Source organism: Setaria viridis, chromosome 1 (genome assembly GCF_005286985.2).
Source record: "Setaria viridis chromosome 1, Setaria_viridis_v4.0, whole genome shotgun sequence".
Lineage (NCBI taxonomy): Eukaryota > Viridiplantae > Streptophyta > Magnoliopsida > Poales > Poaceae > Setaria > Setaria viridis.
The window spans coordinates 39,780,343-39,808,028 of NC_048263.2; the positions used below are offsets into that span (position 1 = coordinate 39,780,343).

General features: G+C 45.2%; 4 protein-coding genes across 4 annotated transcripts; 2 read left to right on the top strand and 2 right to left on the bottom strand.

Annotated features, from left to right (window-relative positions):
• Positions 1–982: 982 nt before the first annotated feature.
• LOC117841606 (diphosphomevalonate decarboxylase MVD2, peroxisomal) lies at positions 983–4,675 on the top strand. Its single transcript, XM_034722032.2, has 10 exons — positions 983–1,336; positions 1,505–1,703; positions 2,383–2,446; positions 2,576–2,639; positions 2,739–2,819; positions 2,917–3,003; positions 3,240–3,397; positions 3,481–3,529; positions 4,034–4,155; positions 4,244–4,675. The coding sequence occupies exons 1-10, from the start codon at positions 1,121–1,123 to the stop codon at positions 4,464–4,466; spliced, it is 1,263 nt and encodes a 420-aa protein (XP_034577923.1). The 5' UTR covers positions 983–1,120; the 3' UTR covers positions 4,467–4,675.
• A 1,489-nt stretch (positions 4,676–6,164) lies between these two features.
• LOC117841718 (probable CCR4-associated factor 1 homolog 7) lies at positions 6,165–7,347 on the top strand. Its single transcript, XM_034722197.1, has one exon. It carries the CDS (start codon positions 6,281–6,283, stop codon positions 7,142–7,144), a length of 864 nt encoding a protein of 287 aa, XP_034578088.1. The 5' UTR covers positions 6,165–6,280; the 3' UTR covers positions 7,145–7,347.
• Positions 7,348–13,413: 6,066 nt separating this feature from the next.
• On the bottom strand, positions 13,414–16,717 carry LOC117841390 (pentatricopeptide repeat-containing protein At5g27460). The gene is made up of 2 exons (XM_034721745.2): positions 15,828–16,717; positions 13,414–15,349 (listed from the first exon to the last, which is right to left on the bottom strand). Exons 1-2 carry the CDS (start codon positions 16,140–16,142, stop codon positions 14,045–14,047), a joined length of 1,620 nt encoding a protein of 539 aa, XP_034577636.1. The 5' UTR covers positions 16,143–16,717; the 3' UTR covers positions 13,414–14,044.
• Positions 16,718–16,869: 152 nt separating this feature from the next.
• LOC117841389 (two-component response regulator ORR23) lies at positions 16,870–21,273 on the bottom strand. The gene is made up of 6 exons (XM_034721743.2): positions 20,372–21,273; positions 19,856–20,008; positions 19,249–19,662; positions 19,074–19,150; positions 17,278–18,465; positions 16,870–17,158 (listed from the first exon to the last, which is right to left on the bottom strand). Exons 1-6 carry the CDS (start codon positions 20,508–20,510, stop codon positions 17,090–17,092), a joined length of 2,040 nt encoding a protein of 679 aa, XP_034577634.1. The 5' UTR covers positions 20,511–21,273; the 3' UTR covers positions 16,870–17,089.
• Between the last annotated feature and the right edge of the window lie 6,413 nt (positions 21,274–27,686).

Genomic DNA, 27,686 nt, shown 5'->3' on the forward strand with positions numbered 1-27,686 from the left:
TCTGAAGAGACGGGGATGGCCTAACCGGCCGCAATGCACACTTTGTAACATAACTTAAGAGACTGGCCTTCATCAGCTCTTTTACAAAGACAATATGGGCAGAGATGGGTGCATGGACACGATGCGCTTATATTGACCCAGGCCATTGGGACAGGCATGAGTCTCTGCATAGTTGGTGGACAGCTTTGGCGTCCGCTCATGTGGCCAACAGGAAAGGGCTGCGAAGCTTAATTATTCTCGTCCTGGGAAATTTGGAATGAAAGGAACGCCAGGATTTTTCAAAACAAGGAGTAGACGATACATTGGACAGTAAATAAGATCAAAGATCAGGCGGCTACATGGATTGTGACAGGTGCTAAGCATCTAGAGTCCTTCATTAATGCGGTGAGGGATCTGTAGTATCGACTTTTTTTAGCCCTCTCTCGTTTTCCCTTTTGCTTTGGGATATGTGTGTGCAGTATGTATAGAACTTTTGTACTTCGCCCGTCGGGCATTCCTCCGCTTTTTTAATATAGCAGCAGCTCTCCTGCTGACTCGTTAAAAAAAATCCTCCTGGCTAATCCACTACTCCCTCTGTTCCAAATTATAGGTTATTTTAGTTTTTTAGTTCATGCATATTATTATGCACCTAGATATAGTGTATGTCTAGATGCATAATAATATCTATAAATTAAAAAAGTCAAAATGAACTGCAGTTTTAGAACGGAGGCAGTATTTCCGTACAACTATTACAAGGACGGAAGATCGATCTGGCGTCCCATGTTTTTCTTGCATTGTACCTTGAAACTTTTGCTTTTTCTCTGCCGTGCTTGACTGCTAACGAGCCAAGCCTACATGAGTTTTTCCTTTTTTCTTATTAAAAACAATGTTTTTTTTCCTGGAGCCGAGCTGCCTGAGCCTGCTGCCTTCAGGGCTCCAGGCTCGACTCGTGATCGGCTCGATGTTGTATCAAAGTCGAGGAGGTGACAGGCTCGCAAGAGCTCGGCTCGTTGACAGCAGTTCTGCTTCTGCCTTCCCCACCTCGTAGTCTCCGCCGACCGGGACCGCGCGCGCGCCGACCCCCGGTCCGATCTCATCTCCGGCGAGCCGCAAGAAGGGCGCGCGCGAGGCGAGGGATCCAATGGCGGCGCCGGAGGGGCAGTGGGTGCTCATGGCGACGGGGCGGTCCCCGACCAACATCGCGGTGATCAAATACTGGGGGAAGCGCGACGAGGCGCTCATCCTCCCCGTCAACGACAGCATCAGCGTCACACTCGACCCCGACCACCTCTCCGCCACCACCACCGTCGCCGTCAGCCCCTCATTCCCCTCCGACCGCATGTGGCTCAACGGCAAGGTGTGTCACTGCTCCTCCTCAGTGGTTTGTTCATAAATAATAGTCCAGCCCCTTGTTGTATGTGCTACTCTGGACACTGACTGAGTGGCAGAGAAAGAAGATAGGACTTTGATCTGGTGAAAAGATGGCCCTCCTGCTTACGTTGGCTCTTGGTTTGGAATTGAGCAGGAGATCTCGCTGTCAGGAGGAAGGTTTCAGAGCTGCCTGAGAGAGATCAGAAAGCGTGCTTGTGAGTTCGAGGATGAGAAGACGGGGATCAAGATCAAGAAAGAGGACTGGGAGAAGTTGCATGTCCACATAGCTTCCTACAATAACTTCCCCACTGCTGCTGGTTTGGCCTCTTCGGCTGCTGGCTTTGCTTGTCTCGGTAAGTAAAGTTTCTTATGCTATCATGAGAGTCTCCCAATGTTCTCAAAATTAAGTTGGCACTGAAGGCTGTTTCTATTGCAATGAATGGTTGTTTGTTGGTCAACTGTATTGGCAAAAACTGCAAGCCTATAAAGTGTGAAGAATATGTTTACAGCAATTTTACCAGTACTGTTATCGTGTGGCCAATCTGACTATTTTTGTGAATTTGGAGCCCGATTGGAAATTGTGACTGCAGACACCTCAAAACAACTTATTTAGGAGTACGCTTTATAAATAAAATTGATCTGTCAACTTTCTAAGTTACTTACACTTGCTCGCTAAAAATAGTATGGGATCCAGTATATTATCCAGAACTACTGTTGTTTGGGATTATCAATGCAGTAATTTTTTCCACTATTGTCATTAAAACATGAAATTTAGTAAATCATATTTATTGGTGCTGTTATGCCACCCCACATGGCCATTGTACTTTTTGAATAGTACCCATGCTTGGTAATAGCTCCTCAGCACACTTCTTTTGTGGAAGATCAGTTTTGTTGTTTGTAGCTTGAAATTCAGTAGTTCTATCCAAGGCCAAATAATAGTTTTCTATTTCTTAGTTCCCCGTAAACATTTCTACATGCTTTGGCATATCATGTATCACAGCATAAGCATTTGTTATTGTACTACTGCTGCAGTTTTCACCCTTGGAAAGCTAATGAATGTGAAAGAAGATTATGGAGAACTTTCTTCAATAGCAAGGTCTGTTCATGTTATTAATCTATGATCTATCTTGAGATACTGCAAGGATTGTACTCAGTTTGCCAATCAGTGTGCTTTTAACTCGTGGATCTTCCAAGCCCATACATAACTTTGACAAACTTCATTCAGGCAGGGATCTGGGAGTGCATGCCGTAGTTTATATGGTGGATTTGTGAAATGGTGTATGGGAAAGGTGAGTAATTATATGGTCTTGACAGAGAAACAGTCCTGGTTAAGTGCACGTTTTTCCTATTCAATAATGGATGTGTGGGGCCTGATTCTTTGCTTGCAGAAAGATGATGGAAGTGACAGTTTTGCCGTGCAGCTTGCTGATGAAACACATTGGAACGATCTTGTAATTATTATTGCAGTGGTATGTGATTTATATCTCACATGTGCCCTGCTCATTTTCCCCTTAATGCGCTCTATCTGATAGCTTCAATTGTTGGCACATTCATTTGTGGCATTAGGTCAGTTCAAAGCAAAAGGAAACCAGTAGCACCAGTGGGATGCGAGATACTGTTGAAACAAGTCCCCTCTTGCAGTACAGGGCACAGGTGATTATGTTTTCATCCTCAACTTGAATTTTGTTTGAGTTTTTTTTTACTCTTTGGAGATTAAATTTCTCAAAAAACATGAAGGGGCATTCCTATTTACCTGAAATTTTGAAAACTAAATATCCTTTCACTGCTGTGGAACATTGTCAAATGTTTTGGCAATTTGATATTTGGCTTTGATGTAACTTCTTTTCCTGTTCTTACTGTGCACCATGCTGGTTATTCATGTGTTTCAGACTGTAGTGCCAAGTCGGGTGTTGAAAATGGAAGAGGCTATTAAGAATCAAGACTTTGAATCGTTTGCCAAAGTAACTTGTGCAGATAGCAACCAGTTTCATGCCGTATGCTTAGACACGAGTCCTCCCATCTTCTATATGAATGATACGTCTCACCGGTATGTTTTAGAAGCGTGTTGGCTTGGAATTCTGTTACAACTGAAATCCCAGAGGTAAGAATTGTTTTCCCAATCAACTGCAGGATAATTAGCCTTGTGGAGAAGTGGAACCATTCAGAAGGAACCCCACAGGTATGTTCTATTATTCTTGAACATCTGTTGTCGTTTATCTTTTCAATCCTTCCGTGCTCCACCTTAGAAATTAACACATAACTAGTTCCGTTATTCTCCCCTAGTGGACATTGCTCAAGAAGAATAAAATTGTCGAATATGGTTTGTCGCACTTCCCTGAATAGTTATGATGCCTCAAGCTGTTCTTACTGCACTGGCCAAAACCTGTGTTGCTTGTATGTAGTTGGTGGAGTTATTAGCTTCAAAAAGGCAACCGTTTTTGAAATGCTTCCATAGGACTTGACATCTAAAGTTGGAAGTACTAAGCCCAAAGGCAGTTTTCCCCCCATTCCAGCCCTTTTGATATGACTACTCTCTATTTACACTAATCCTGGTGTCTGATAATGAATTTCATCCATTCTGCAAGACCATGGTTACTGGCTTGTGCATTTGGTGCGATATAAGACCATCTATGAGTCTGGACATAGTAAACCTCTAACTCCGGTTGAGAATTTCCAATGGCAGGTTGCCTACACCTTCGATGCTGGTCCTAACGCTGTCCTAATTGCACGGAACCGTAAAACTGCAGCACTTCTCCTTCAGAAGCTCATGTACTATTTCCCTCCGCAAGATAAGGATTTGAGCAGGTTTGTTTGATAATTTCACGATTAAATATGTTGTTACTGACTGTACTGTAGAGCTCTATGGATGCATCTGACCAACATCACCTTGCAGCTATTTGGTTGGTGATAAATTAATTCTAGGCGACGCTGGATTGCACTCCATCGAAGACGTCGACGCTCTTCCTGCACCTCCAGAGATGAAGATACCAGATCAGAAATTCAAGGGCGACGTTAGCTACTTCATCTGCAGCAGGCTTGGAGCTGGCCCAAAGGTTGTTGCCGACGAAAACCAAGCACTGATCGATTCAGTCACCGGACTTCCGAAAGGGGTGTAATTAGATTTGTCGTTTGATACATTAGGTTTGTGTGTATCTGTTGGCTTCCGTGCTGACAATTAGACATAGCCTACTTGTAAGACTGTATATTTCATCATGTACTATCCACTTGGCCCAGGTGTTTGCTGCTGCTACACGAAGGGCATAACTAGCTGTTTTTAATAAGTTTCAGGAACAAGCGGAATAATAAATTATCTCTCTTTTTTTCCTGAGCTAGAATGCTCTGAAAGATCTACTTCTATTAAGAGATTGGCAGGTTGCAGTGCTGCGTTACTGAGCACGTTAGCTGTAGATGCTCGCGGAGAATACTCCTCCCCCAGCAGGAAAGGCTTGAAGATGAGGAGGCTGCTTGGTTAGATGCCAATAGAAAGCCACGCCAACCTGTGGCGGTAGAAATGAGCGCCTAAGCTTCGGCAGCCAGTGGCGAGAAAATCAACCTGGAAAACTGATGAAAAGCTGTGGCACGCCTAAAGCTAGTAATGAACCAAGCAATATCCTAAATTTTTGTGGCTGCCAAAGTCTGTGGCGTGGCTTCTTGTGGCTGGGAGCAAACGTCTCCGAGGTCAGATGGCACGGTCGGCGTCTCACGACGTTGTCGTCGGCACCGGATGCTCAGCTCCAGGCTCCAACCTCCATTCGAGCACGATCCAAGCCTCGTTCGACGTCGAGTTTCTTACTTTCTTTCTCGAGATAGACACGCTACGGTGATGGATTGCGGCCTTTGACCAGGCAAGTCTAGAGCGTAGGCGGGAGGCCGCTCTCTTCGGTTAGAGAGACGACGCGGATCGCCGGATACCTTCACTCTAGCGACGCCGGTCTCACAGTCCCGTTTGGTAAGGTGTGTGAATGACCTCGTGTGGTGGAATAAAATTGAAAAAAAATCGATGTTGTTCGGTAACATAGTTTATCAGTTACCACTTCTGTATGATCACAACTAGCCGGAGGGGAATCAAAATGGACATGCTTAATGGTATAAACATGCGTCCTGTGCTCTACAATAGATGTGTTCTAATTTGGGATCGCCTGTTTCATCCTGTTCAAACATTCCGAATCAGTGAAATTGTACTTGCAAGCACGAGAAAAATCTGTATCTCCAAGCCTACATTCGTTGCGGATCTTGAATTCTTGATGCCAGCCGTTGAAATGTACATGATAGAGTTACTACCACATCAATGCATCTTTGATTCTTTGGCTATGACACCTACCCGCACCCACCAATGACCCATCGCCCTCATGCAAAAATCTAGAGGTACGGATTAGAAACATTCTCTACCGAAAAGGGCAATGAAACGTCACGTAGTTTTTAGGTCGATTCTATTTCATTGCACTAAGTAGTATTTTCCCTCAAAATACTAAGAAAAATACTCAGCACATAAAAATGGTCACAAGTAACACATTTTTAAAGTTGCGGTAATTAGGCGCGCAAAACCATGTTGAAATCGAACACTGATCATATTTAACGACTTTAATAACGGATTCCAATTTTTTGTGTATATTTTTTTGAGGAATTTCTTTTGTGTATACTGTTATACCATCTTATTCTGGCCATTTCAATATTCTGGGTCAGAGAATTTGAATTAGCATGGAAGAGTGAGAACTATCTAGAACCGCACATTTTAGTGTGGACGTTGATCTCAGCCGTTGACATGTGATGGAGGTATCGCCGCATCGTCGCGTCCTGGCTACCACACCCACCCACCCACCCACCACCTCTCTCTAAAAATCCAGAGGCTTCGCCCCTCCTCTCGAGCCTTTCGGCCAATTCCCCAATCGGACCAAACCCTAGAAGCCATAGATTCGATCGGAGATTTGGCATGGAAATGTCAGATCCCACAGCCGCCGTGATCCCCAAGCCCGACGGCGGCGACGATGAGTCGGTGGAGATCCGGGAGGTGTGGGCGGACAACCTCGAGGAGGAGTTCGCGCTCATCCGCGACGTCGTCGACGAGTTCCCCTTCGTCGCGATGGACACGGAGTTCCCGGGCATTGTCTGCCGCCCCGTCGGCGCCTTCCGCTCCCCGGCGGACTACAACTACGCCACCCTCAAGGCCAACGTCGACATGCTCCACCTCATCCAGCTCGGCCTCACCTTCTCCGGCCCGCGTGGCGAGCTGCCGGCACTCGGCGCCGACCGCCGCCGCTGCGTCTGGCAGTTCAACTTCCGCGAGTTCGACGACGCGCGCGACATCTTCGCATCCGACTCCATCGAGCTGCTCCGTCGTAGCGGCATCGACTTCCGCCGCAATGCCGAGCGCGGCGTCGATGCACGGCGGTTCGCGGAGCTCCTCATGTCCTCCGGCGTTGTGCTCAACGATTCGGTATACTGGGTTACCTTCCACGCGGGATACGACTTCGGCTATCTGCTGAAGATCCTCACCTGCAACAGTCTACCAGACACGCAAGCCGGATTCTTCAAGCTGATGAAGATATATTTCCCAACCGTGTACGACATCAAGCACCTCATGAAGTTCTGCAACAGCTTGCACGGTGGGCTGAATAAGCTCGCTGAACTGCTCGATGTGGAGCGTGTTGGGGAGTCCCACCAGGCTGGGTCTGATAGCCTGGTCACATCCTGCGCGTTCTGGAAGCTCAAGGATTCATTCTTTGCCGGCTCAACAGAGAAATATGCAGGCGTGCTGTATGGGCTCAATGCAGAGAATGGTGTTAGTGCACACTGAGGGATGGTACTCTCTTTGAATTTTAGCATTGTGAATGGATTGATTTAGGGCAGAAAATGTGACAAGTGTGCAAGGGGGCGCAATTAAAACCAATTCTGTAGGTTAAGTCTGTCTCGCTCAGTTCCACCTCATTTGGATGTAATGCCAATGTAGTGTTCTTCAGTTACTCCTTGTTGAAATAGTTATTTCTCTTTCAGCTTTCAGCTTTGCTCTCCATTTTTCTTTTCTCCAAGCAAGATAATATACTAGATTAAAAAAATAGTAAAAAATCACCTTTGAGACTTAAGCCATGAACCCATGACACTTGCATTGCCACAATTGCAAAAGAATCAATATGTTGCTCTTTTGTCATTGATATATAGATCTTCCCTTTAATATGAGAAGTTGGTGGTCTTAAAATGAGTGATAGTGTAATATTAGGTTATTCTAAGCATTTAAAATATAAACTCAATGATCCAATTAGAGAATGCCATCGTCACCCATATTCATGCGAATAATATTCGCATGGTCATGCCTGAAGACAGCTCTCCATGTTTCCCAAAACAAAGAAGTTACGACACTAATGGAGACTAACACTTCAAAATCCATGACTATCCTTAAGATTAAGCACATCACCATTTCATTTTAACCTTTTTCAGAAACAGGATTCTGAATGCATCTTGATTGAAAATTTCTGGGTTCAGTAATTATGTATGCAAGGTGCCTTCTACTTTCAAACACTGTTTTCACATAAGATGGAGCTAACATAATTTGGTATTCCAAATAGCAGTCTGTAAAACTCGTTGCTTACTTGAAAGGTGTACACATCATTTTTTTTCTTGTTTGTTTAGGTCTCATACTATTCATGAAATCTGACCTTCTGCCATTGCCTAGTGCTGCCAATTGACCGTTGGAGTTTCTGTCTCTGCAAATGCATCCTTCCGTTTACTCTTAAAAAAATGTTCCATGCTACAATTAGATATAACATGTTCTGAGAACTGTAAAGTTTGAAATATTTGAGTAATCTAAAGTCCTGTTATATATGTTTCTTAGAACTATTCTTTGAAACTATGTGCATAACATAAGTTTCAGCAGTTTCTTTTCTTCTTGGCCACGATTCTCCATGATGCATTGGATCATGATAAAAATGTCCTGAGCTATTGATGCTGATGCACTTGTTCTTCAGAAACTCCCTTGGATTTGGAAGGTAGATATGCGCATTGCATTCAATTCATTTTATTTACTGATGGCTGAATAATTAGATTAGTTTTGATTGCAAGTTATATCTTTTGCTGGTCATTTGATCACTTTCAGGATAATTTCATTGCTGGATGCATCCTGCTACCCTATTTTTTTCTTTTTGCTTCCTATTAGACTGTCTCTAGTACTTACAGGCCCTTCTTGTGGATTGATTGTTGAGATAAATTCTCATATCTTCAAATTCCACCTGGTTCATTACTCATTAGCCTGTTTACTTTTGTATGGTTTGTATAATTGTAGACTAGAAACTGATGCGCGGCGTTGCCGCCCTTTTGTGGGTCCGATCTGTAGTTGTGCACGAGATCTTTTAATTAAAGGTACTTACTGAGCAAAAGGATAAGTCTTCAGTTGTATTGCTCTCTAATATTTTGCTGGTTGGCAAAAATATTGAGCAAAAGTGCTCCATATATATCTAACTCTCCTAGGCCAAATAAATAACTAAATACAGCAATGTTAAGATGTAGCATTTGGTCCTCCAATATAATTATTATAAAATAGGTAAAGTAAGATTTTACAGATACTACATTAACTCAACAAGTCGTGATATGCAGGATGGCCGTACCAAATAGGGGAAAAAGAGCACACAAATTATCACATTGCTGAATCAACCAAGTACTCTAAGGTGGTGGTGGTGGTGGGGGGGGGGGGGGGGGGGGGGGGGGGGGGGTGTTAGGTTGAGACTGCTATCAGGAAAAAATGACGTTTCACGGTTTCAGTAACACCCCAATCAGAATTTCGGATGTTGCTCAAATTTGTTTTAGATTGGTGGACAGGAAGGGGCACTGACGCTTTATTTGATGGCAACATACTTGATTCACGCCACATTTGGCAGTGCAGAGTTGTGCATCAAACAAACATGGTGGATGAGGAAGGAAGAGCGGTAGCAGCTGTGCGTGTTTGCGCTTTCTTGTTCAGACATTGATGAGCCATTTTCTCAATTTAATTTGTGCAAAGATTGCTATTGTTCAGGAGCAAACTTTGACTCTACTATTGGATTATCGATAGATTATTCATTCATTTGGGAGTTCCGGAGTTGTAATGAATGGCTACAACATACTACAATGCTGCGTGCAGTTTTGTTGTTTTGAGCAGCTTTTGCATGAAAGGAAGTTGCTTCTGAATTTCTGATGCTTGCCGTTGGCTGTTGCCGGGCGCAAAGATACAGGCTCTGTGCCCCTGCAAAACATCGTGGTCCACCGCAGTTGCTCCGCCGCGTGACAAAAACTCGCACGTTCCGGCCACCGCGGCGGCGTCGCGCGAACGGGGACTTCACACGAATTACCTGCGTCGGAGGCCCCGAGCGACGCTTCTCGGCGGCGGCCTCGGATCCATACGCGCAGCTGAGCCAGAGCTCGTCAGTCAGCATCACACGCCTCTGCTTCCATGCGATGTGGCTCTTCGCGTGGCTTTGCCGCGGCGCCATGTGCTGCGCCCCAGCGCCAGGAGCAAGCGGGAAGCTCCACTCGCCGGAGTCCCAGTCGAGCACTTGGGCCTGCCTCCGCGCGGATCCTAGGGTCAAAACTGCGGAGGTGAGGATAGCGAGGTCGACGTGAGGTACGGGTCGCCGCCGGCTACTCGTCATCTTACTGCTGCTCGCCGCAGCAGAGGAGACCGCCCCGCTGCGTGAGGTTGAGCTCACCGTAGCCCACCTGCGACTGGATCCTCTCGATGCCGCCGCGTCGCCCACGCTCGCTTCCGCGAGGAGTCGCACGTGGCGAGGGGAGCGGGCGCATGAAGCTGCGGCGCCAGTCCATGAGTGTCTGCTGTGCTCGGCGCTCGCGAAGTTCGCTAGGACCGCCTATTGCTGGAACCGTCCGATCGAACCTGACTACGATCTAACGGCTGGGAAAAGGGGGGCGACGTGGCCCAATGCTTGCCCGGGAAGCGTCCGCACATTTCGTCACGTAGAGCGTTTGGTTCCAAAATTTGCCATCCCAAATCTTAGGCATGCTAAAACGCGAGCATGATAAAATTTTCCGTCGAAAGCTGAGCACGGTCTTTAGGATAGCATTTCATTGGGTGCCAACCAAACAAGTACCAAAATTTATGGACTTGCCCTAATTTCGGCTGGGCAAATTTTGAAGCCCAACCAAGCAGGCTCGTAGAGACTAGAAAACACCTGGCGCGGCGTTGCTGCGCCTATTTGGAGTGAGGCAGTGGTATACTTGTTAGTATGTTCTCGTTGTTTAAACAAATTAGCTGTGGTATTTTATTCCTTTTTATTTTATTTTATTTTTTTGCCAAAGGCAGTCCATACAACATATTATCTAAATTGTTGATATATCAGAGTAAGATTTTTTTACCATGTTGTTGCTAACTTGCTATGATTAAAGAGTCATTGCTTTGGAAACACGTATAAGAAGAATAGAATTGAAGATAGATAACATCAGCACTCAGATTACAAGTTGAGCTTATTATAAAAGTTCAGTCGGACAGCACTAATCCATTATGCATGCAATGTGAAACAGTGTAGTCTAATTTTATTAGGTTGCACTTTAACCTAGGATAGCCAAATCCAAACAAAACATCTTAAGTACGAATTGAATTAAGATGTAATGGGCAAAAGGTTCAATCCAGGAAATACATCATTGCCGATAATAATAAAGAAGCTTATCATATCATGAAAGATAAATAAGTAAAGAATAAATATTGGTACTCACTGTTGACATTTGATATTTTTTTCTGCAGGGCTGATTGGAATGCATAACCGTCAGTGCCAAATAATTGTGAACGAAATCATTGCCAAACACAGACTTCACCTATGTCACCCCATGCCAGAGAATACGGAGAACTCTCTAAATATATCACCCGTGCTCGTCGGATTAAAATGGAAAGAGGTGGAATGAGCCTTGCCAAGGATGAAGAGCACCAGGACATCCTGCTCCTGGGGGTGCGTGGCGTTCCTTTGGGCTCTTCTTCAGTTCTTTTCCTAGACTATTGTTTCCTAGATTATGTTACTTTCTTATCAAATCTCATATGATAACGTTTTTTTTTCAGCATCAGTATCATAGCTTCAAATGGTGCTGTTTAATTACTTTAATTTCTAACTGCCGAGTTTAGTGTTGTTGATTTTATTCATCGGCATGAGCCATAGGGACAATGGATCAAAACACCGTATGCAACAAATGGAACAATAATAACTTGGACCTCGTATGCCTCAGAGATGTGCTTGAACTTGGGCTCTGCTACTCTTTGTTGGTGCAGTTTTTGTCAGAGTGCCGGTGCCATCGTATGGTGAAGGTTCGCTTTCTTGAGTTCGTCGTTGCTGGCGTCGCCGACGCCAAGGACCATGCAGTAGTCGACCCCAACCTCCCTGTTCGCCGTCGGCGACAAGTCCCTACGCCAGTGAGCAGCGCGCCTTGCAAATCTTGGCATTTGCTCCACCCCAATCACGTTCCGGCTCACTCAGCAAGCATAGGAGAACCAGCAGGGAGCGGAGGCGGGCTCAGCAAGCATGACGGGGAGGTGCGCGAGGCAGTCCACAGCGCGTGGTGCGGCATTCCGTCGAGCGGGTCATGGACGCGCGAGGTGGGATGCATCCACTGTCCGCTCGCTCTGGGGCGCCTATGGCTGGTGCCTTGTGCTGCGGAGTGCGGAGAGCCCTGCCTGGTGGCTGGTGCTGAGGAAGAGGACAGTTGAGGTTCGTTGGGGATGACCCAGTCAACGCGGCCGCGAGCTGCTCCTCGATGCGTGCTGGCTGCGGTAGAGACGACGGAAGAGATGCCGAGAAATCACGAAGGGTCGCCAACTTCTGCCCTCCTACGCTCACGGAAGATAGCAAGTCCGGGATCGACGGACGAGGTAAACTTTAATCAAGATCCGACGGTAGAGAAAATGGGATGATGCGGACCAATAGAAAGCCAGAGCTTGTCCGTAGGATTCGTCTTGTAGAGATTCCAATAGATGTTATCCTGTGGAGAATATATTATTTTTTCATTTGCCTGTTTACTTTTGCATCTGCCTCTTAAAAAATTGCAGATTCCAGTATGATATCTTCTGGGGAGAAAACAGGCTCGGCTTAAACTAGCCTGCATCCAGGCCAGAGCTGGTGGTTTTGAGGTTAGATTGTTTTAACTTTTTCTTAGCCTCAGCCGCTGAGTTATGTTGATAACCATCGATTCTGATGCGGTTGATATTGTTGACCGTAGCTGTTGTCTTTTGCCTGCTTATGAAGGAGCTTAGGGGATGTTTGATACCTGGACTAAACTTTAGTCCGTATCACATTGGATGTTTGCACACTAATTAGAAGTATTAAATATAGTCTAATGATAAACTAATTGCATAAATGAGGGCTAATTAGCGAGATAAATCTATTAAGCCTAATTAGTTTATGATTAGCTCATGTGATGCTACAATAAACATGTGCTAATTATGAATTAATTAGGCTTCGTCTCGCGAATTAGCCCTCGTTTATACAATTAGTTTTATAATTAGTTCACGTTTAGTCCTTCTAATTAATTGATGTGACCCGAACTAAAAATTAGTCCATGGATCCAAACACATTGGTCAAGCCTAAGAAGTTTCTGCAACATATATTAGGATTGTGTGATCTTCCATGTTTTGCAGGTGCGCGTACTTGGCAGTGTACTTGTCTTATCTATTTTTCTTGAACCTTATGTATTCTTGGTGTTATACTGTTATGTGCGTCAAGAAAGTTATGCAAAGAGTTCATTGTGAAGGCAGCTAAAATTCAATGTGCGACGCTTACTCCAGCTACAAGCTCAAAACTGTCTGCATCTCACCTCCATCGTTCAGCAGACTCGTCACCAGCCGTCAAGGCATGGATTCACTCGGTGCATGATTCTCTTCATACTCTTTGTATCTTGTAATGGTTATACAGTTGTACAAGGCACGGTGTGAAATTAAATTAAGACCAGATTCGTAAAACCTATGTACCTCACACCTGACAGGTTATCAGTAACGCATTGCAAAACAAAGTTGCTGGCGCGATCTCACCTGTATATCTGCAATTATCTGGATGCATCACTAAATGCATGGAATGCTAACATTTGACCGTCCAAACTAAGGCATGAAAGAAGAATATTGATACACAGAATCCATGCAAAATATCGTATCAAAGTTTATTTCCAAAGACGTTATTGAAAAAGATGAAAACGAAAGGCTACGTCAAAAACATGTATCAACTTCTCTGGCTCATCTATTTTCCCTACAACTCTACAAATTTGTACTCCTGAAAGTGAAACCACAAATCTGCTATTCACTTCGCTCAAATCATGCCTGATCGTTGGGAAGTTCTACAGAACAACTCATTCCATTTAGGAGAACTTCCTAAGTCTGCAGATGTTACGTGTAGCTGCAAACCAGCTTTCCTATGATAGAGAGGGTAAGGAACAAATTAGCAAGCTATGTCATTGCATCATAGAACTGGTTGCACCACTAAATAAGTGACTGGGGAATGGAGATCAGGCTCGAGGAAGCTCTGATAGTCCAAAGGTTCAGTTGATGTTGTAAGTATTTTTCTGTGTTGGTTCAAGTGATCACTTCATGCTCCACGTTTTCCAAATACACTCTTAAGATTCCCAAATAGATGGAATTGCTTGGATTAGCAGGAACAAAGCTCAGGAACTCCAGGAACTCACGAACTCACCTTTTTGGGAATCTCTTTTGCAGGTTCAACTTGCCGTTCTGGACTTTGCAGCTCTAATTGACAAAGTCGACTGACTGATGATTGCATGTTCCAGTTAAAGGCTGTCCATTGCATGTGATATCTATCTTACCAGCAAGTATGATCAATCGGTCCATTTCTTCATCCATAATAATCTGATCTTTTGCTATCATCTCAAGGATATTCGGCGGCACAATGCCAGCATTGATATATGCTCGAAGCAGTGACTTGTATAGGGGCAAGCTTGTCAAGTTAAACCTTTGGAGAACCTTAGTGTATCTATATGCATCATCAGCACTGCCTCGCTCCTCAAAATGTTTTGCAATGGCCTCCAGCAGTTCAAGTGGAGGTCTCCAATGGCAGCTCTTCAGCAAAGATAGACATTTCTTCATGGTGTCCGCAGCTTTGTCCATCTGCTTACTCTGAACATATCCCTCCATCAATATCTCCCATGTCTTGTAATTTGGACGCGCTCCTTTCTCTAACATGTGGATGTGGAGCCTCTCAGCCTTTTCAATCCACCCATTCCTCACATAAGCACCAAGAAGAACATTTGAAACCCGCACATCATGCTTCCTGCAGTCTGCTTCCCAGCTTCCAAAGATCCACTCAGCCCGGCCGACATCGCCAACTTTTATTGAACATAGCATTGCAGTCATGTAGTTTGCATTGGGGATTCTGCCTGGGACACTTTTACTAGCCTCCCACAATCTCATAACCCCGTCAGTGTCATTCAGAGCTGCATAACATGTCATTACAAAGGAGTATCCTAAGCGCCCTGTCGGTGACAGTTTTGTTTCAGCTTTCCTAAGACAAGCTTGCGCTTTAGTAGTCAGTCCATGCATCCTGAAGATGTTGGCTATTGTGCAGTATGTACTCCAACCAATCTCGACCATACCATCGTTCACCATCTCCTTGAACACTGATTGTACTGAGGCAACACCAGAGACTTGAGCACATGCATTCATCCAAAGGTTGTAGGAGAGAACATTTCTGGGAACGTTGTTGCGTTTCATGAGGTCAACTACACTAAGGACCTTCTCATACTGATAGGTTGCAACGTAGAGCTTCATCATTTCATTGAATGTGTGAGGATCAACAGGCAGCCCACAACTCTGCAACTCAGCCATAAAGGATTCAGCCTTCTGTACATTTCTGTCTGTCACATAGCAGTGGAGTAGAGGGAATGATGCACCTGTTTTGGCAGCAGCGCTCTTTAGTTTCTTGTAATATTCCTCGGCTTGAGAAGTGCCGTGAGCTTTAGCAATCAAGCCCAGTCTTGCTGCATGATCCCATGATGACAATTCGAGTGAGTTGCATGAGTCCATCCATGAGAAAACCTGCAGCCCAGTGTAACTTTGTTTAGCCAGTGTAGTCTGTAATATGCTACAACATATCACACAAAAGCTATTATGAACAGAATAGCCGAGCAGCTAAAAACTTGTATCTAACTTCAGGGTCCTGATCAGACATTACAAATAGTTGTCCCCTTGAAATCAAACCCTTAATGAGTGCAAGTTAATCAATGCCAAATTATTTGCAATTGAACATTGGAAATAACTCGAATTGATCGCTTGCATAGTTGTATTGTGCAATAATCTGAAACAAAAAAATCAAACCAAACGTGTGCTCTTTCATTGCAAAGAGCAAAATGCAAAAATGATTCTAAGTGTATATAGCACGGAAGAGTAATAGCGCGATTGAGATCTCATTCCCAGCGTATTAGATCCTCAGCTCAAATAATACAGCAACAGCTAGCGCCTAAACTAAAACCAGAGCATGGAGCACCCAAACTGAAGAAAGTGTTAAACTGCACACCTCAAGGGCGTGCTCGTAGCGGCGCGCGCCCCGGAGCTGCACGATTGCGCGATGGAGCTCCAGCTGCGATATGTGGCCGCGCACCTGCGCCCATCTCTCGACGGCGGCCGCGGCGGCCCCGCGCGGCGGGCGGAAGCGGAGCCGGAGGAGGTGCCTCGAGAGGTCATCCTCGCGGACCCGGGCGGTCTTGGGAGGGGCGGAGCTGGACGAGGAGGATAACGCCGAGGAGGAGAAGGGTTTAGGGTTTGGTGTGCGGGAGGCGAGGTGGAGGAAGTCGGCGACGGCGAGGCCAGAGCGGCGCGCGACAGTGGCCATCGCCCATGGACCCTTTTTTTTCACTTCGCGATTATTAATCACGATCCGATTATTTTCAGTTTACCCCCTGTTTGGATCGCGATTGTTAATCGCGATCCGATTAATTGCATCTTACCCCCTGTTTAGATCGCGATTATTAATCGCGATCCGGTTATTTACACTTTGCACCCTGTAACTTTACGTATTGCCCCTCCTGGCGGTCGCTCGCTCTCCTCGTCCTCCCGCCGCCGGCCCGTTCTCCGCCGGGCGTCGACCGGCGCCTCGGACGAGCCACGAGTTCAGCTGGATCTGGGAGTGGGACTGTGGGAGGCGGCGCTGCCGTCGGCCGATGAAGGAAGGCACATCCCTCTTCTAGATGCGCGGACGGCATGGCCAGTTCTCTCCTCTCTCGGCTCCCACCGTGCGCGTTCGTCGTGTCCGTACTGCGGCGCCAGGGCCGCTCCTCGAGCATCCGTTGGGTGCTGGGAAGCGGGCAAGCCGCAAGCGGCGTAGCCATTTTTCTGGAGGAATTTAGCGTTAAATTTAAAGGAGGACTCCGAATCTTTGCGCTGAACATCAAATGATTTTGGGTCAATCATCTTTAAACGGGTCCTTGTGCAGCAGCAGCAGCAGACTTGGGTGGATCTGGCATGGAAGCTCAAGCTCAAGTTCAAACCGAAGCTCAGATCTTATTGCTCCCCTACGCATCCAGCATCAACTGATCTCTGTGACGACCAAGAGCTCCAGGTTGCGACTTACAAAGCCATCAGTGTCTCAAGCTCGATTTTGCAACGGATAATATCTTCCAGATATCTTACTGCTACATTACATACAAACCTAGCAGTTATTAGTTACTGTAATTTCTTGACAGTCAGCAGCACAAATAGGGGCGCCACCACAAAGATCAACACTAACTACGCAGCATACAATGAGAGATGTACACAGATGCAGATATGTGGAGGTGGATTTCATATGCAGGCACCCAGGGAGTAGAAGTCGCATCCCAGATCATCGTTGAAGGAAGTATCATCCTTCTCCTGCACGTGGATTAAGGCTGCTGTTAGATAAAATGGCTGAAAAGGTTTGCAGGTATTCCTTCTGTCAGAAGACAAACCCGACGCAAAATAGCTGGGAAACACAACAAAATTCCCCTTACCACTTTGATTATGGAATTGAGAAGGCCGTCGAAGCTGCAGCTGCTTGAACTAAGCTCACTGTTAAGCCTAGGAAAGCTCGAATCCAATGCGTTCTTTGCCGTCAGTATATCTCCTGAGGTGAACATGTCAAACTTTGTTTGCGGAGCAGCTGTTGAAGCACTTGCACTTGTCTGCTCAATCATCTTGACACCAAGGGTTCCATTATTCGATCTTTGGCTCAAGGGATGATGACTTCTGATAGTACTTGGTGGCTGAGAGGTCGGCAAAGAACTCCATACAAGCTTTGAATCCAATACACTGTCTCTGTTTCCTCCATCCATGTTGTGTCTCAAGCTGCTTCCACCACCAAAGTTCAAGTACTTTTGGTTTTGTGCAGTGTCTGGAGGCAAAAGTATCACACTACCTAAAGAGGTAGCTCCCACTTCGTTGTCTCTTGCTACTCTCAGGCCATTTGAGGAGCAAATATTTGTGCCTCCAGAGGATGTAGCACCCAACTTGGCTACATTAGTACTGCCGAATGAGCCATTCATAGGCAATGCACTGGCAGAAAACGCAGACAACGAAACACCACTCTGTTGGGATACATGAGAATCCATCAGACTGGAAGAAACTCCAGCAGTGCATTCAAGATGTTCTGAATTTACAGATGAAGACGGCTGGATAACTATTTTGGCATGTCTGCATTCAACAAGGTCTTGCTGCAGCAAAGGACTGTTTGTGGCACTTCGAAGTGTGCCAGGCACACCATTAACCAGGCCATTCCCAGAAATGATAGTAGATAAATCGTGGGTTTCTTCTTGTATCCACTTTTGTGGCACCTGGACCTGTCCAACTGAAGTTGCCAAACCTTGTGCCAAATTTCCTGGTCGGTTACTAGTACCTGGAAAGCTAAGGTGATATTTGTTCGCATCACCAACGGAATGACTTATTGTGGAATTGCCAGTTGCAATCTGAATTGGCCTGGAAGCGCACATCCCTTGGATCCCGAATGATGTTGGATTGTTTCTATTTAACAACCCCTGTGGACTGAAAGATGACAGAGGTGCTGAAGAAGTAAAAGCTTGATAACCCTGGAGTCCTTCAAATGCACCCATGTGCATAAAGGGGTCACTACCTCCCAAAGCAGCAACAATGCAAGCTTGTTGCGATGCCACAGCACTTAGCCGTTTGAGATAGAGTCTGTACTTCTGCAAGGTGCACAAAGCAAACAGTTTAGACGTGCATATATGCACAGCTCCCACCTAGATTGTTTAGCACTTTTGGCATCTAATATGAATAGTAGTAAGAGGACTAATTTTGCTGAAATGTGATGAGCCCTCAGTTTCAACATGCATGCAAGATATAGTCTAAAATCAAAATGCTGCACAATAAACTGAAAATACAGGTATAGAACAAGACTATGTCCTTTTTTCCGCATTTATCAGATTGATCAGGAAAAAACAAAGAGATTCAAGAAATATATGCACTTGCTGTCATGAATTCCCACTGTAACATATGCCTACAACATGTCTGTATTGGTAAATTAGAGTGGTAAAGTGGATTTAGCATATGTGGAGATAAAAATTTCCCGGCAAACAATTTATTATCACTTCGTCTGAAAGCTTCATGACATTTGCACAATTTTTCTTCAGGGCCTAATGCCAGAAACAGTGAAAATTAAGCCACACATCTTCTGAATACTAAAAATTTAATGCTCCTATTACACGTACTGATGAACCTAAGTACATAATTAAATGCAGTAATTGTTAGAATTACCAGTACTTGCTAAATTGAACAAAGCGGGAGGGTGCCTTGCCTGTAGGTGACTTGCAACATTTTCCCTGGTGAGTTTGTCAACATTCATGAGCTCAAGTATCCTTTTAGGCACAGCTTCTGCATCAACAGAAAAGATTAAGTTGTAAATCAACCGTGATAGAGAACTTAACAGCAGCAAAGTTGAGAAAAGACCAGCAGGTGGCTGTGGCACTTACTGTCAATTCCTAGCTGGTTAACAGCAGCAACAAATTTTCGGTGTAGTTCAACTGACCAAACAACCCTTGGCTTCTTTGGAGTTGAAGAATCATCGTTTTCTTGGCCATTACTCTCCTCTCCTTCATCTTCCTCTTCACTATGGTATTCCTTCCTCTTCTTGCTGGGCCTCCCACTTTGGTCAGGTGACCCACATGTAATTTGGCTGTGTACATTATCAAAATCTGCATTTGATGGCTTGTTGCACTCCTCATAGCCATCAACATTAGCACGCTCACGGTTACTGAATTTCCTCCTAACAACATGCTGCCAGATATTCCTAAGCTCTTCCAGCCGAACAGGTTTTAGGAGATAGTCACAGGCACCATGAGTTATCCCCTTCATTACAGTTTTTGTCTCTCCATTCCCAGACAACACTGCATGGATAATAATGTGTTAAAATCTAAATTTTTGACTTCCCCTAGTATAAGCTTAATAATTGCCATAGTGCATCAAGCCATCAGTGCTTTTTGGATGTAAAGAAAAAATCATTGAATAAAGGCTGCATATTACTATAAAAAAACAGTGAGAGTCGACTACCAGTAAGATAGATAGCATTTTTGGACTTACTTATGACAGGGAGGTCCATTTCAAGCCCCACAAGCTCCAGAAGCTTAAAGCCGTCCATGTCTGGCATGTGCACATCACTGATAACTAGATCAAACAAGTCCCTGTTTTCCCTCAGCATCCTCAGGGCGATGGCAGCCTGATTCGTCGTTGTCACTGCAAATAGAAAACAGGTCCTCTTACAGGTGAGTAACTGTGAAAGCAAGAAAAAGCATCTTGAACATATCGCATGACAAACAATTAATTGTACTAGAGCCCAAAGCAATGCAGCATTCAGTTACTACGTGGTTATAGACTTATAGTGAGGCCATAAATTCAGTGTAATGTAATGACGCAGACAACTCTGTAGGTACAGGGAGAACTTTTTATTGTAAGTACATTTAATCTACCTGTAACAAAAATAACGGCAGATCGTATTCTGGTTTGGATGCAGATAATTCGGCAAAATTCGGAAAAAATGAAAAAAAAAGATCTAGCAGCACCGAACCATAAATAGCCATGAGCTGCACAAATCCTTACCATGATACTGGCAGCGGCGCAGGAGGGTCTCAAGCACCTTAAGGCACACTGGGTCGTCGTCCACGGCGAGGACCCGCATGCCGGCCGGGAATTGGTCCCTCACCCTCCCCATCGCACCATTCCTCTCCTCCGGCCTCATGGCAACCTCCAATAGGGGAAGAGCCGCCCAACTTGAACAAATTCACAGCAAGAATCCACGAAAACCCAGCGCAAGAACACGCTATACAGTTCGCGCTCCCGGCAGAGCACCAACTGAAGCAAGAAGCAAAAGCCAACAAGACAAGTTGCCGTTGGCACCCACTAGTCCAATCAAAGAAATCGGGAAGCCAATTGCACGAGGCTCTAGCACCACCAGCAACCAGCACCACCCCTACAAGGAGCCAGATGTGGACGGGGAAGGAGATGGCTTGAAGGCCTCCCAATCCCCAGCAAGGAAAAGAAAGGGGGGAAGGCAAACAGAACCAACCTACTACCCAACTATAGCTGAAAAGAGGAAAAGGGGGGAAGAGCAGGATGGAAAGCAAGCTGGTGGTGGATTTGGACGAGGGAGAGAGAGAGTGGGGATGCGTCTTCAGGACCAAACCCACCAGCCCCCCATCATTATTGGAGCAAAGATGTGGGAAAGCAAAAGGGGGATTGGGAGTTGGAGGAGGCTGGATGGATGGAGGCCAAAAGAGACGCGCAGGGAAAGCAGGGGAGCTGAAAAGCAGAGATGGCGACTGTTTGCAGATGAACCAAGCCACCGCTCTCTCTCGCTCCCTTTCTCACACAAGCAAGCTCGCCGCCGCACCAGCTCCTCTCCCTCCTCTCCAGCGCCACTGCTCACCGTCCGCGAGCTAGTTGAAGAAGAGGACTGAAGATGGGAGGAAGGAATGTCTCGACTCTCGAGGGGCACGGGCATCCTCCCACGGATGATATATGAGGTCAAAATGGCGGTGGCAGCCGAGGCTACAACGCAGGTGGGCCCCGCCCATCCACAAGCAACAACTGATAATTGCAGGCGTGATCCTCTGTAGCGCGCAACCAAGGCCCAAGGGATACCGGCTGTATTCTGCGTGCACTCGTCTCCGTCCGTCCTACATAGAAACCGTGGGGGCGGTGTTTGGCTCCGGCGGCTAACTTTACTCGGGTTACATCGGATATTTAAATACTAATTAGAAGTATTAAACATAGTTTAATTATAAAACTAATTACACAGATGAACTCCAATTCGTGAGACAAATCTATTAAACATAATTAATTTGACAATGTGGTGCTACAGTAACCATTTGCTAACGATGGATTAATTAGGCTGAATAGATTCGTTCGCGAATTAGCCTATGAATTGTATAATTAATTTTATAATTAGTTCATGTTTAGTCGTTCTAATTAGCATCCAAACATCCAAACATGCGACGTGACACCGCTAAACTTTAGCCCCCGAGTCTTCCCTGTCTTTCTCCCAGTGGTGCTCCTTTTGCGTTAAAATCTGTCAGGTGACGTGAAAAAAAAACATGTGATGGATGTGAAGTAAGATAACCATAGTTTATGGCACACTAACATCATTGTTGACATCATCCTGGCTGCCTTGTTTTTTTTTTTCCCTACGATCGAATTAGTTAGGTAGTGCATGTAGTAGCTTTCTCACTTTACGTTTTTTTTCTTCTTTCGTGCGCTTATTTCTTTTGTCTGTGTGTGTAGGTGGGTGTGTTCCTCAATGATGGCATGAAAGCTCCGCAACGTACTGCTACAGTGGTCACGATGCGACGGAACGGACCAGGAAGCAAATGATGCGTTGACATGATCAAGGCTTTTACAGTACAATTTATACATTCGCGTGTTGTCATCAGTCCCCTGCATCCGTAATTCTGCCGTTGCGCGTGTGTTGGACGGATCACGGGTGTCGGATGGGGTGGACATGGCGCGGATGGAGCCCCCTCATCCATCCTGATCCCGGCCCAGTCTGGCTCCGTTTGTATCCGCTTATAAGCGGCTTATCGGTGAAAATAAGCGAGAATCCCGCCAAACGCTTTGCTTATTTCCACCGATTCTCACTTATGTGGTAAGCCGCTTCAACGATTTGAACTACGAGAAGTGAAAAGCGAGAAGCGAGAAAATCTTCGCTTAGATTATAATCCAAGCGTGGCTAGAAAAAACGTAAACAAACAGGGCCTCTGTCTACTACTACAGTGCTACCCACTGCCGTCTACCTCTAGTACGTAGCCATAGGAGCATACCACACTACGTGCAGCGCTGTCCAGGAGCGCGCACGTATACGTACGTACGTAGTTGTATGCATACGGCTACGCTAAAAGTACAAATCTCGGATAGCTCTTTTTTATGAGAATACTGTTTGTAGTGTATAGACTATACTCCGTAGACTGTAGTAACAGTAGTTGTACGTATACGTAGCAGGGTCCCTGGCTACAAGTAGCTGCCTGGCTCTACACACACGGTGGCGCCTCCTCTACGTACGCGACGCGGCCCATTAATTTTTGAAATGGAAGGTTAAATGCAGGGTAAATGCGATAGGGGGGGCATTTAACCGGCCGGGACATTCAAGGCGTGATACGGCGTGGCGGCGATTCGAGCCGTCGGGGATCGGGGGATCGGCCGCGAGCCCGCGATCGCGTGTGTTCATTGGCGCCCGGTTTCCCGCGCTTGCGCGCGGCCGGGGGCTCGAAGGGCTTGCTCGCCGGATCCGCGGCCGGGGTCCGGACCTGGACAGGATCACAGGACACAGCATGGGCGGCTACATACATGGGTGATGGAGAGAGGAGATTCCCGCCGCGTGCGTGTGGGCACGGCGTTTTGCACGGACGGGAAGGGAAGCCCTGGCGGAGATTTCACCGGCCACCGGGTTCCCTGGGTGGCGCACCTCCAGGCCTCCCCCACCACCCGTCGCTGTTTGGGGATGGAGGAGGTGGGCAAGGGGTAGGCCAGCGGGTCAGACACCTGCTCTGTCCGCATAAACATATAATAAAATTAGGATTATCTAGTCATCTGTTGATAGATTTTTGACGGATTTTTGCCGTCCAAATTTGTTAGTTTTTTTGACAAATCGGAACCTGACACCTGGGCAAAAGAAAAAAACTGACAGATTTAACAACCAAAATCTGTCAACATCCAACATAGATCAAGAACTAACGGGTGCACATAAAAAACCTGGTAACACAGTTTGGTGCCACACGTGCTGTCACCTTTACATAAAATTGATCAAAAGGCCACACGAAGCAACTGGAGAAAAATGCAAAAATAACAGGGAGCCTGTGTTAACGTAGTTCTTGTGGCCACGCAGAAAATAAGATAGATCCACAAGAGGAAACTCAATGATAATCGTTTCCTTGCTACTATACAGTAGTGTTCGGTACCTACATCAAAAACCATAAAAAGCAAATATTAACAAAGATCAATAAATGAATTTCACATGAAAAGGACAAGATGATTATACCTACACAAGACCAATAAATGGATTTCACATGAAAAAGAACATAGACAATATAAGTTGCGGTAAACCCGTAATGGACATTGGACAAAAGGTACATACCGTATAGAACAAACAAACAAACAGATCAAGAAGAATTAGACGCACGAACAAAGATAGCATACTGACACTAGATCATGTATTCAGAATTGGCAACAGAACCACAAAATTCAAAGAAACTCAAATGTAATAATATGAATTTTAGAATGCAACATAACTTACAAACAAACATCCAATGCCATGAAATTATATCTCTAGACTGCCACTACTGTTGCAGTAGCTGCCATGTATATAAAAGAACACAGAGAACCATAGTTATAACCAATATGCATAGGCACCACAGAAGCTATAATAATGAGGAAATTCTATCTCCACTAGCATCATCATAAGAACTACTGGGTGCAATGCAAGGCGTGGATCTGAACACTGCAACATGCCACTACTGCAAGGTGAGAAGTAAATGCCTGAACCAATGCAACTCGCCAGCTTGCTAAAGTTGGTCCGCGGCTTGTTAAAGCTGAACCAGCTTCTGTGGCTGCATTACAGAAGCATCGTGAGGCAAAAAGTTCTAATTCTCACACTGATAAACAAGAGGCCCTTCAGGATGAACCCAGAATCCCAACACCAACTAATAAGAAGGCTGCTATCAGCTCTACAACTCAGAAACTCAGAATGACAAAGAAGAATCTGTCTATTCATCTTATCTCATCAACTTCTAATTCAGGCATAATTCAGCATCTTTGAGTTCTTGACATGATTCATATGTGACAGTGAAAAGCTATTATCATGTGCCATTCAAAAATAATCTAGAGTAGTTAAGTTGAAAGCCTTGAACTCATATATATGATTGTAAGCATATATATACTAGTCAGTAAAGCATATATCCGATGAACTACTAAGTGAAAGTTTACCAAAAGAAAAAAGCTAACATTTTGGCCCTGGATCTCCTACCTTGCTTACTGGAGTTCTGGTCCTATATGACCAATGAGAACAAATGGCTATTACACTACGCCGTGATCATCTTATGAAGCACACGAGTCTTCCTTCACACCAACATCAACCATCGTCAAAAACATACCCTGACAGACCTTTATTCAAAGAGATAATAATGCAATTTAATTAGTCAAAAGACTCAAAGCATACGGTACATTATTTCAATCAAAACAAATTTGTCAGGTCCACTTTATGAATTCAGGTTCCTGCAGTCAAGTTCTCCCTCAACTGTTGACATTGAAACCTAACATTTTTCAACATAAAATCATATCTGATTTCTGAATGTTTTTTTTCTAATTTGAGCATACGGAATAACCAAAATCACATACTCCCCTGAAACCAAGGTTCCAGAGCAATGACATATATCACATGGCGATTCTTTTTTATATCAAGAAAACACTACTACATCCTATGCTCTCCAATTTGCCGCGCGGGCTTCCAGCCCAGGGAAAAGCGTAGGGATCCTTGCGGGGATTTGATTTTTTTTAGCCTGAACAACTATGGTACAGTGTAGTATCTGAACGTACACACAAACACACACTACACCCAAACACGCCCCCGGCACAACCCTGTGCGCATGCTAGACCTACAAACTATACACACACAGCGTCCTTTCGGATATCGACGAAGTCACACAGGGCTTCGTAGGTGATGGGCACGTCACATTTACCATCAAACTATACACACACAGCGTCCTTTCGGATATCGACGAAGTCACACAGGGCTCCGTAGGTGATGGGCACGTCACATTTACCATTATGGCTCCACGCATACATCAAGGACCTGCAAAATTAAATTTGAGAATAAATTCCAATGCAACACCCCAATTCATCCCCCTAGGCATCGAACCCGGGTGGGGAGCACCACAGTCAGCTGCTCCACCCACCGCACTTCACGTGCGTTTGCCGGAATTTGAGTTCCCAAAGTGGGTGATTGGCTCCGACCATGGTAATTAGTTCCTTCCGCCCGCTTTCTCCGGGGACAGGTGGGCCTCACCTCCTCTCCTCTCACTCTCACAGGGCCGTCAAGTTTACCTTCGATAGTTCGGTACTCGATCCTCATTGAAACTTTTGAGGAAATTTCTTTGGCAAACAAAAAACTTGTGTGCATTAAGAGGGGTCGTATGAAAAGTCATTTTTCATCATGATTTAAATATCGACTTGTCTTATCTAAGAAGGGTAAGCTAACTAGTAACATTCAGATGTTTCAGTGCTTGCCGACGACCCTCGACATTTGCCGTTTTTGCCACTGCTCGTGTGCAGCTGGCTTGTGATTAAGGACGATGTCTTCTCTGACTTTAGCGAGGTTTGAGCAGGTTTTGATTCGGGTTGAGGTAGCCCAAAAGCCCAACCGAAAGTCGGCCCCAGCGAGAGAGGGGGCTGTTGGCGATAGGCTCGCCTAAACGGTGATGCATGACGGGGTCTCGATGGCAAGATGAGCAGCGTTGGTGCTCAATCAAGCTGTGCTGCGACGGCGAGGGCTGCCGCGGACCTATTTGTGCGTTATTATAAAAATTATACTCCATCTTTTCACTGCCGGATTCACAAAAGAACTGAAACTTTTATACCGATACTGTTGAGTCGTCGCATGGCTACACACTGGTGATGTCCCGCGCTTGGTCCATTGGAGTAGAGACTGTAGTGTAGAGTAGTAGACCGCGAATAGTATGGTCCATTGGTCCTTCGGAGATGTTACTGTTCATTGTACCAGCGCAGTCAATCCAGTTGCCAGCATTCTTTCAATTCGCCGTTTGAAAGCAAGGAACAATTTGATAGCAGCATTATAGGTTATTCGTACCTTACTTTTACTAATAAGCTGGGTAAGAAAAAACACTACATACGGCTCTTCTGCTTATATTATTCAGCTCAAAAGAGGCATGAGAAGCCTTCAATTTCGAAAGACATGTGTGACCATTGACGACGATATAACATATAGTATACTGTCCTTGTTTTGTTTCTTCGCACCACAATTCTAATATGCCTCGGCCAATGTTGTTTCCTTTACGTGCGTATAGATTAGTTTGTCTTCACAACTCTGTAAGTAGTATCCCGCAACCCATCTGTTTTAGGGCTGCTGGTGGGGCGGGTTGAAATAAGTTTTATGGGGCGGGTTGTAACGCGGGGTATATTTGAATGTGTTAAAATAGATTTTAGTATCTAATGGGTTGGAGCGGGTTTGGTATATCACAAATGCGGGGTGGGGTGGGTTGGAAGTGGTTTTTTGTTTGAGTTTGTGTGTGACTCTTAACGCGGGGCCCACATATAAGTCCAGCCGCACTACTTTGCACAAAGTAGCGGACTGTCCAACTAATTCATCTGCAATAAGTTTCGGTCAATTTCTCCAAAATTTTAAGGTGTGAACGCGAGGTTTTAGTTTTAGGGTCTGACTCTTGACGCGGTTACCACATATAAGTCCAGCCGCACTACTTTGCACAACAAACTAATTCATCTGCAACAAGTTTCGGTCAATTTCTCCAAAATTTTTAAGGTGTGAACGTGAGGTTTTAGTTTTAGAGTCTGACTCTTGACGCGGAGCCCACATATAAGTCCAGCCACACTACTTTGTACAAAGTAGCGGACTGTCAAACTAATTCAACTGCAACAAATTTTGATCAATTTCTCTAAAATTTTAAGGTGTGAACATGAGATTTTAGTTTTAATATCCGACTCTTGACGCATATAAGTCTAGCCGCACTACTTTGCACAAAGTAGCGGACTGCCAACCTAATTCATCTGCAATAAATTTCAAACAATTTCTATAAACTTTTAAGGTGTGAACACGAGGTTGTATAAACTTATAGGTTCATATACCAAATCTACGGGTTATATCAATTTGTGGGGCGGGTTGGGTTGGGTTGAG

Bases quoted from the DNA above. Each gene is read 5' to 3' on its own strand.
- LOC117841390 (XM_034721745.2), bottom strand. From the start codon at position 16,142: ATGGCCACTGTCGCGCGCCGCTCTGGCCTCGCCGTCGCCGACTTCCTC. The intron at 15,350-15,827 runs GTGTGCAGTTTA...ACTGGGCTGCAG, and splicing joins GCTACGAGCACGCCCTTGAG to GTTTTCTCATGGATGGACTC.
- LOC117841606 (XM_034722032.2), top strand. From the start codon at position 1,121: ATGGCGGCGCCGGAGGGGCAGTGGGTGCTCATGGCGACGGGGCGGTCC. The intron at 2,447-2,575 runs GTCTGTTCATGT...AACTTCATTCAG, and splicing joins GAACTTTCTTCAATAGCAAG to GCAGGGATCTGGGAGTGCAT. The intron at 2,640-2,738 runs GTGAGTAATTAT...CTTTGCTTGCAG, and splicing joins TGAAATGGTGTATGGGAAAG to AAAGATGATGGAAGTGACAG.
- LOC117841389 (XM_034721743.2), bottom strand. From the start codon at position 20,510: ATGAGGCCGGAGGAGAGGAATGGTGCGATGGGGAGGGTGAGGGACCAA. The intron at 19,663-19,855 runs GTAAGTCCAAAA...TTATCCATGCAG, and splicing joins AATGGACCTCCCTGTCATAA to TGTTGTCTGGGAATGGAGAG. The intron at 19,151-19,248 runs GTAAGTGCCACA...CTGTTGATGCAG, and splicing joins TAACCAGCTAGGAATTGACA to AAGCTGTGCCTAAAAGGATA.
- LOC117841718 (XM_034722197.1), top strand. From the start codon at position 6,281: ATGGAAATGTCAGATCCCACAGCCGCCGTGATCCCCAAGCCCGACGGC.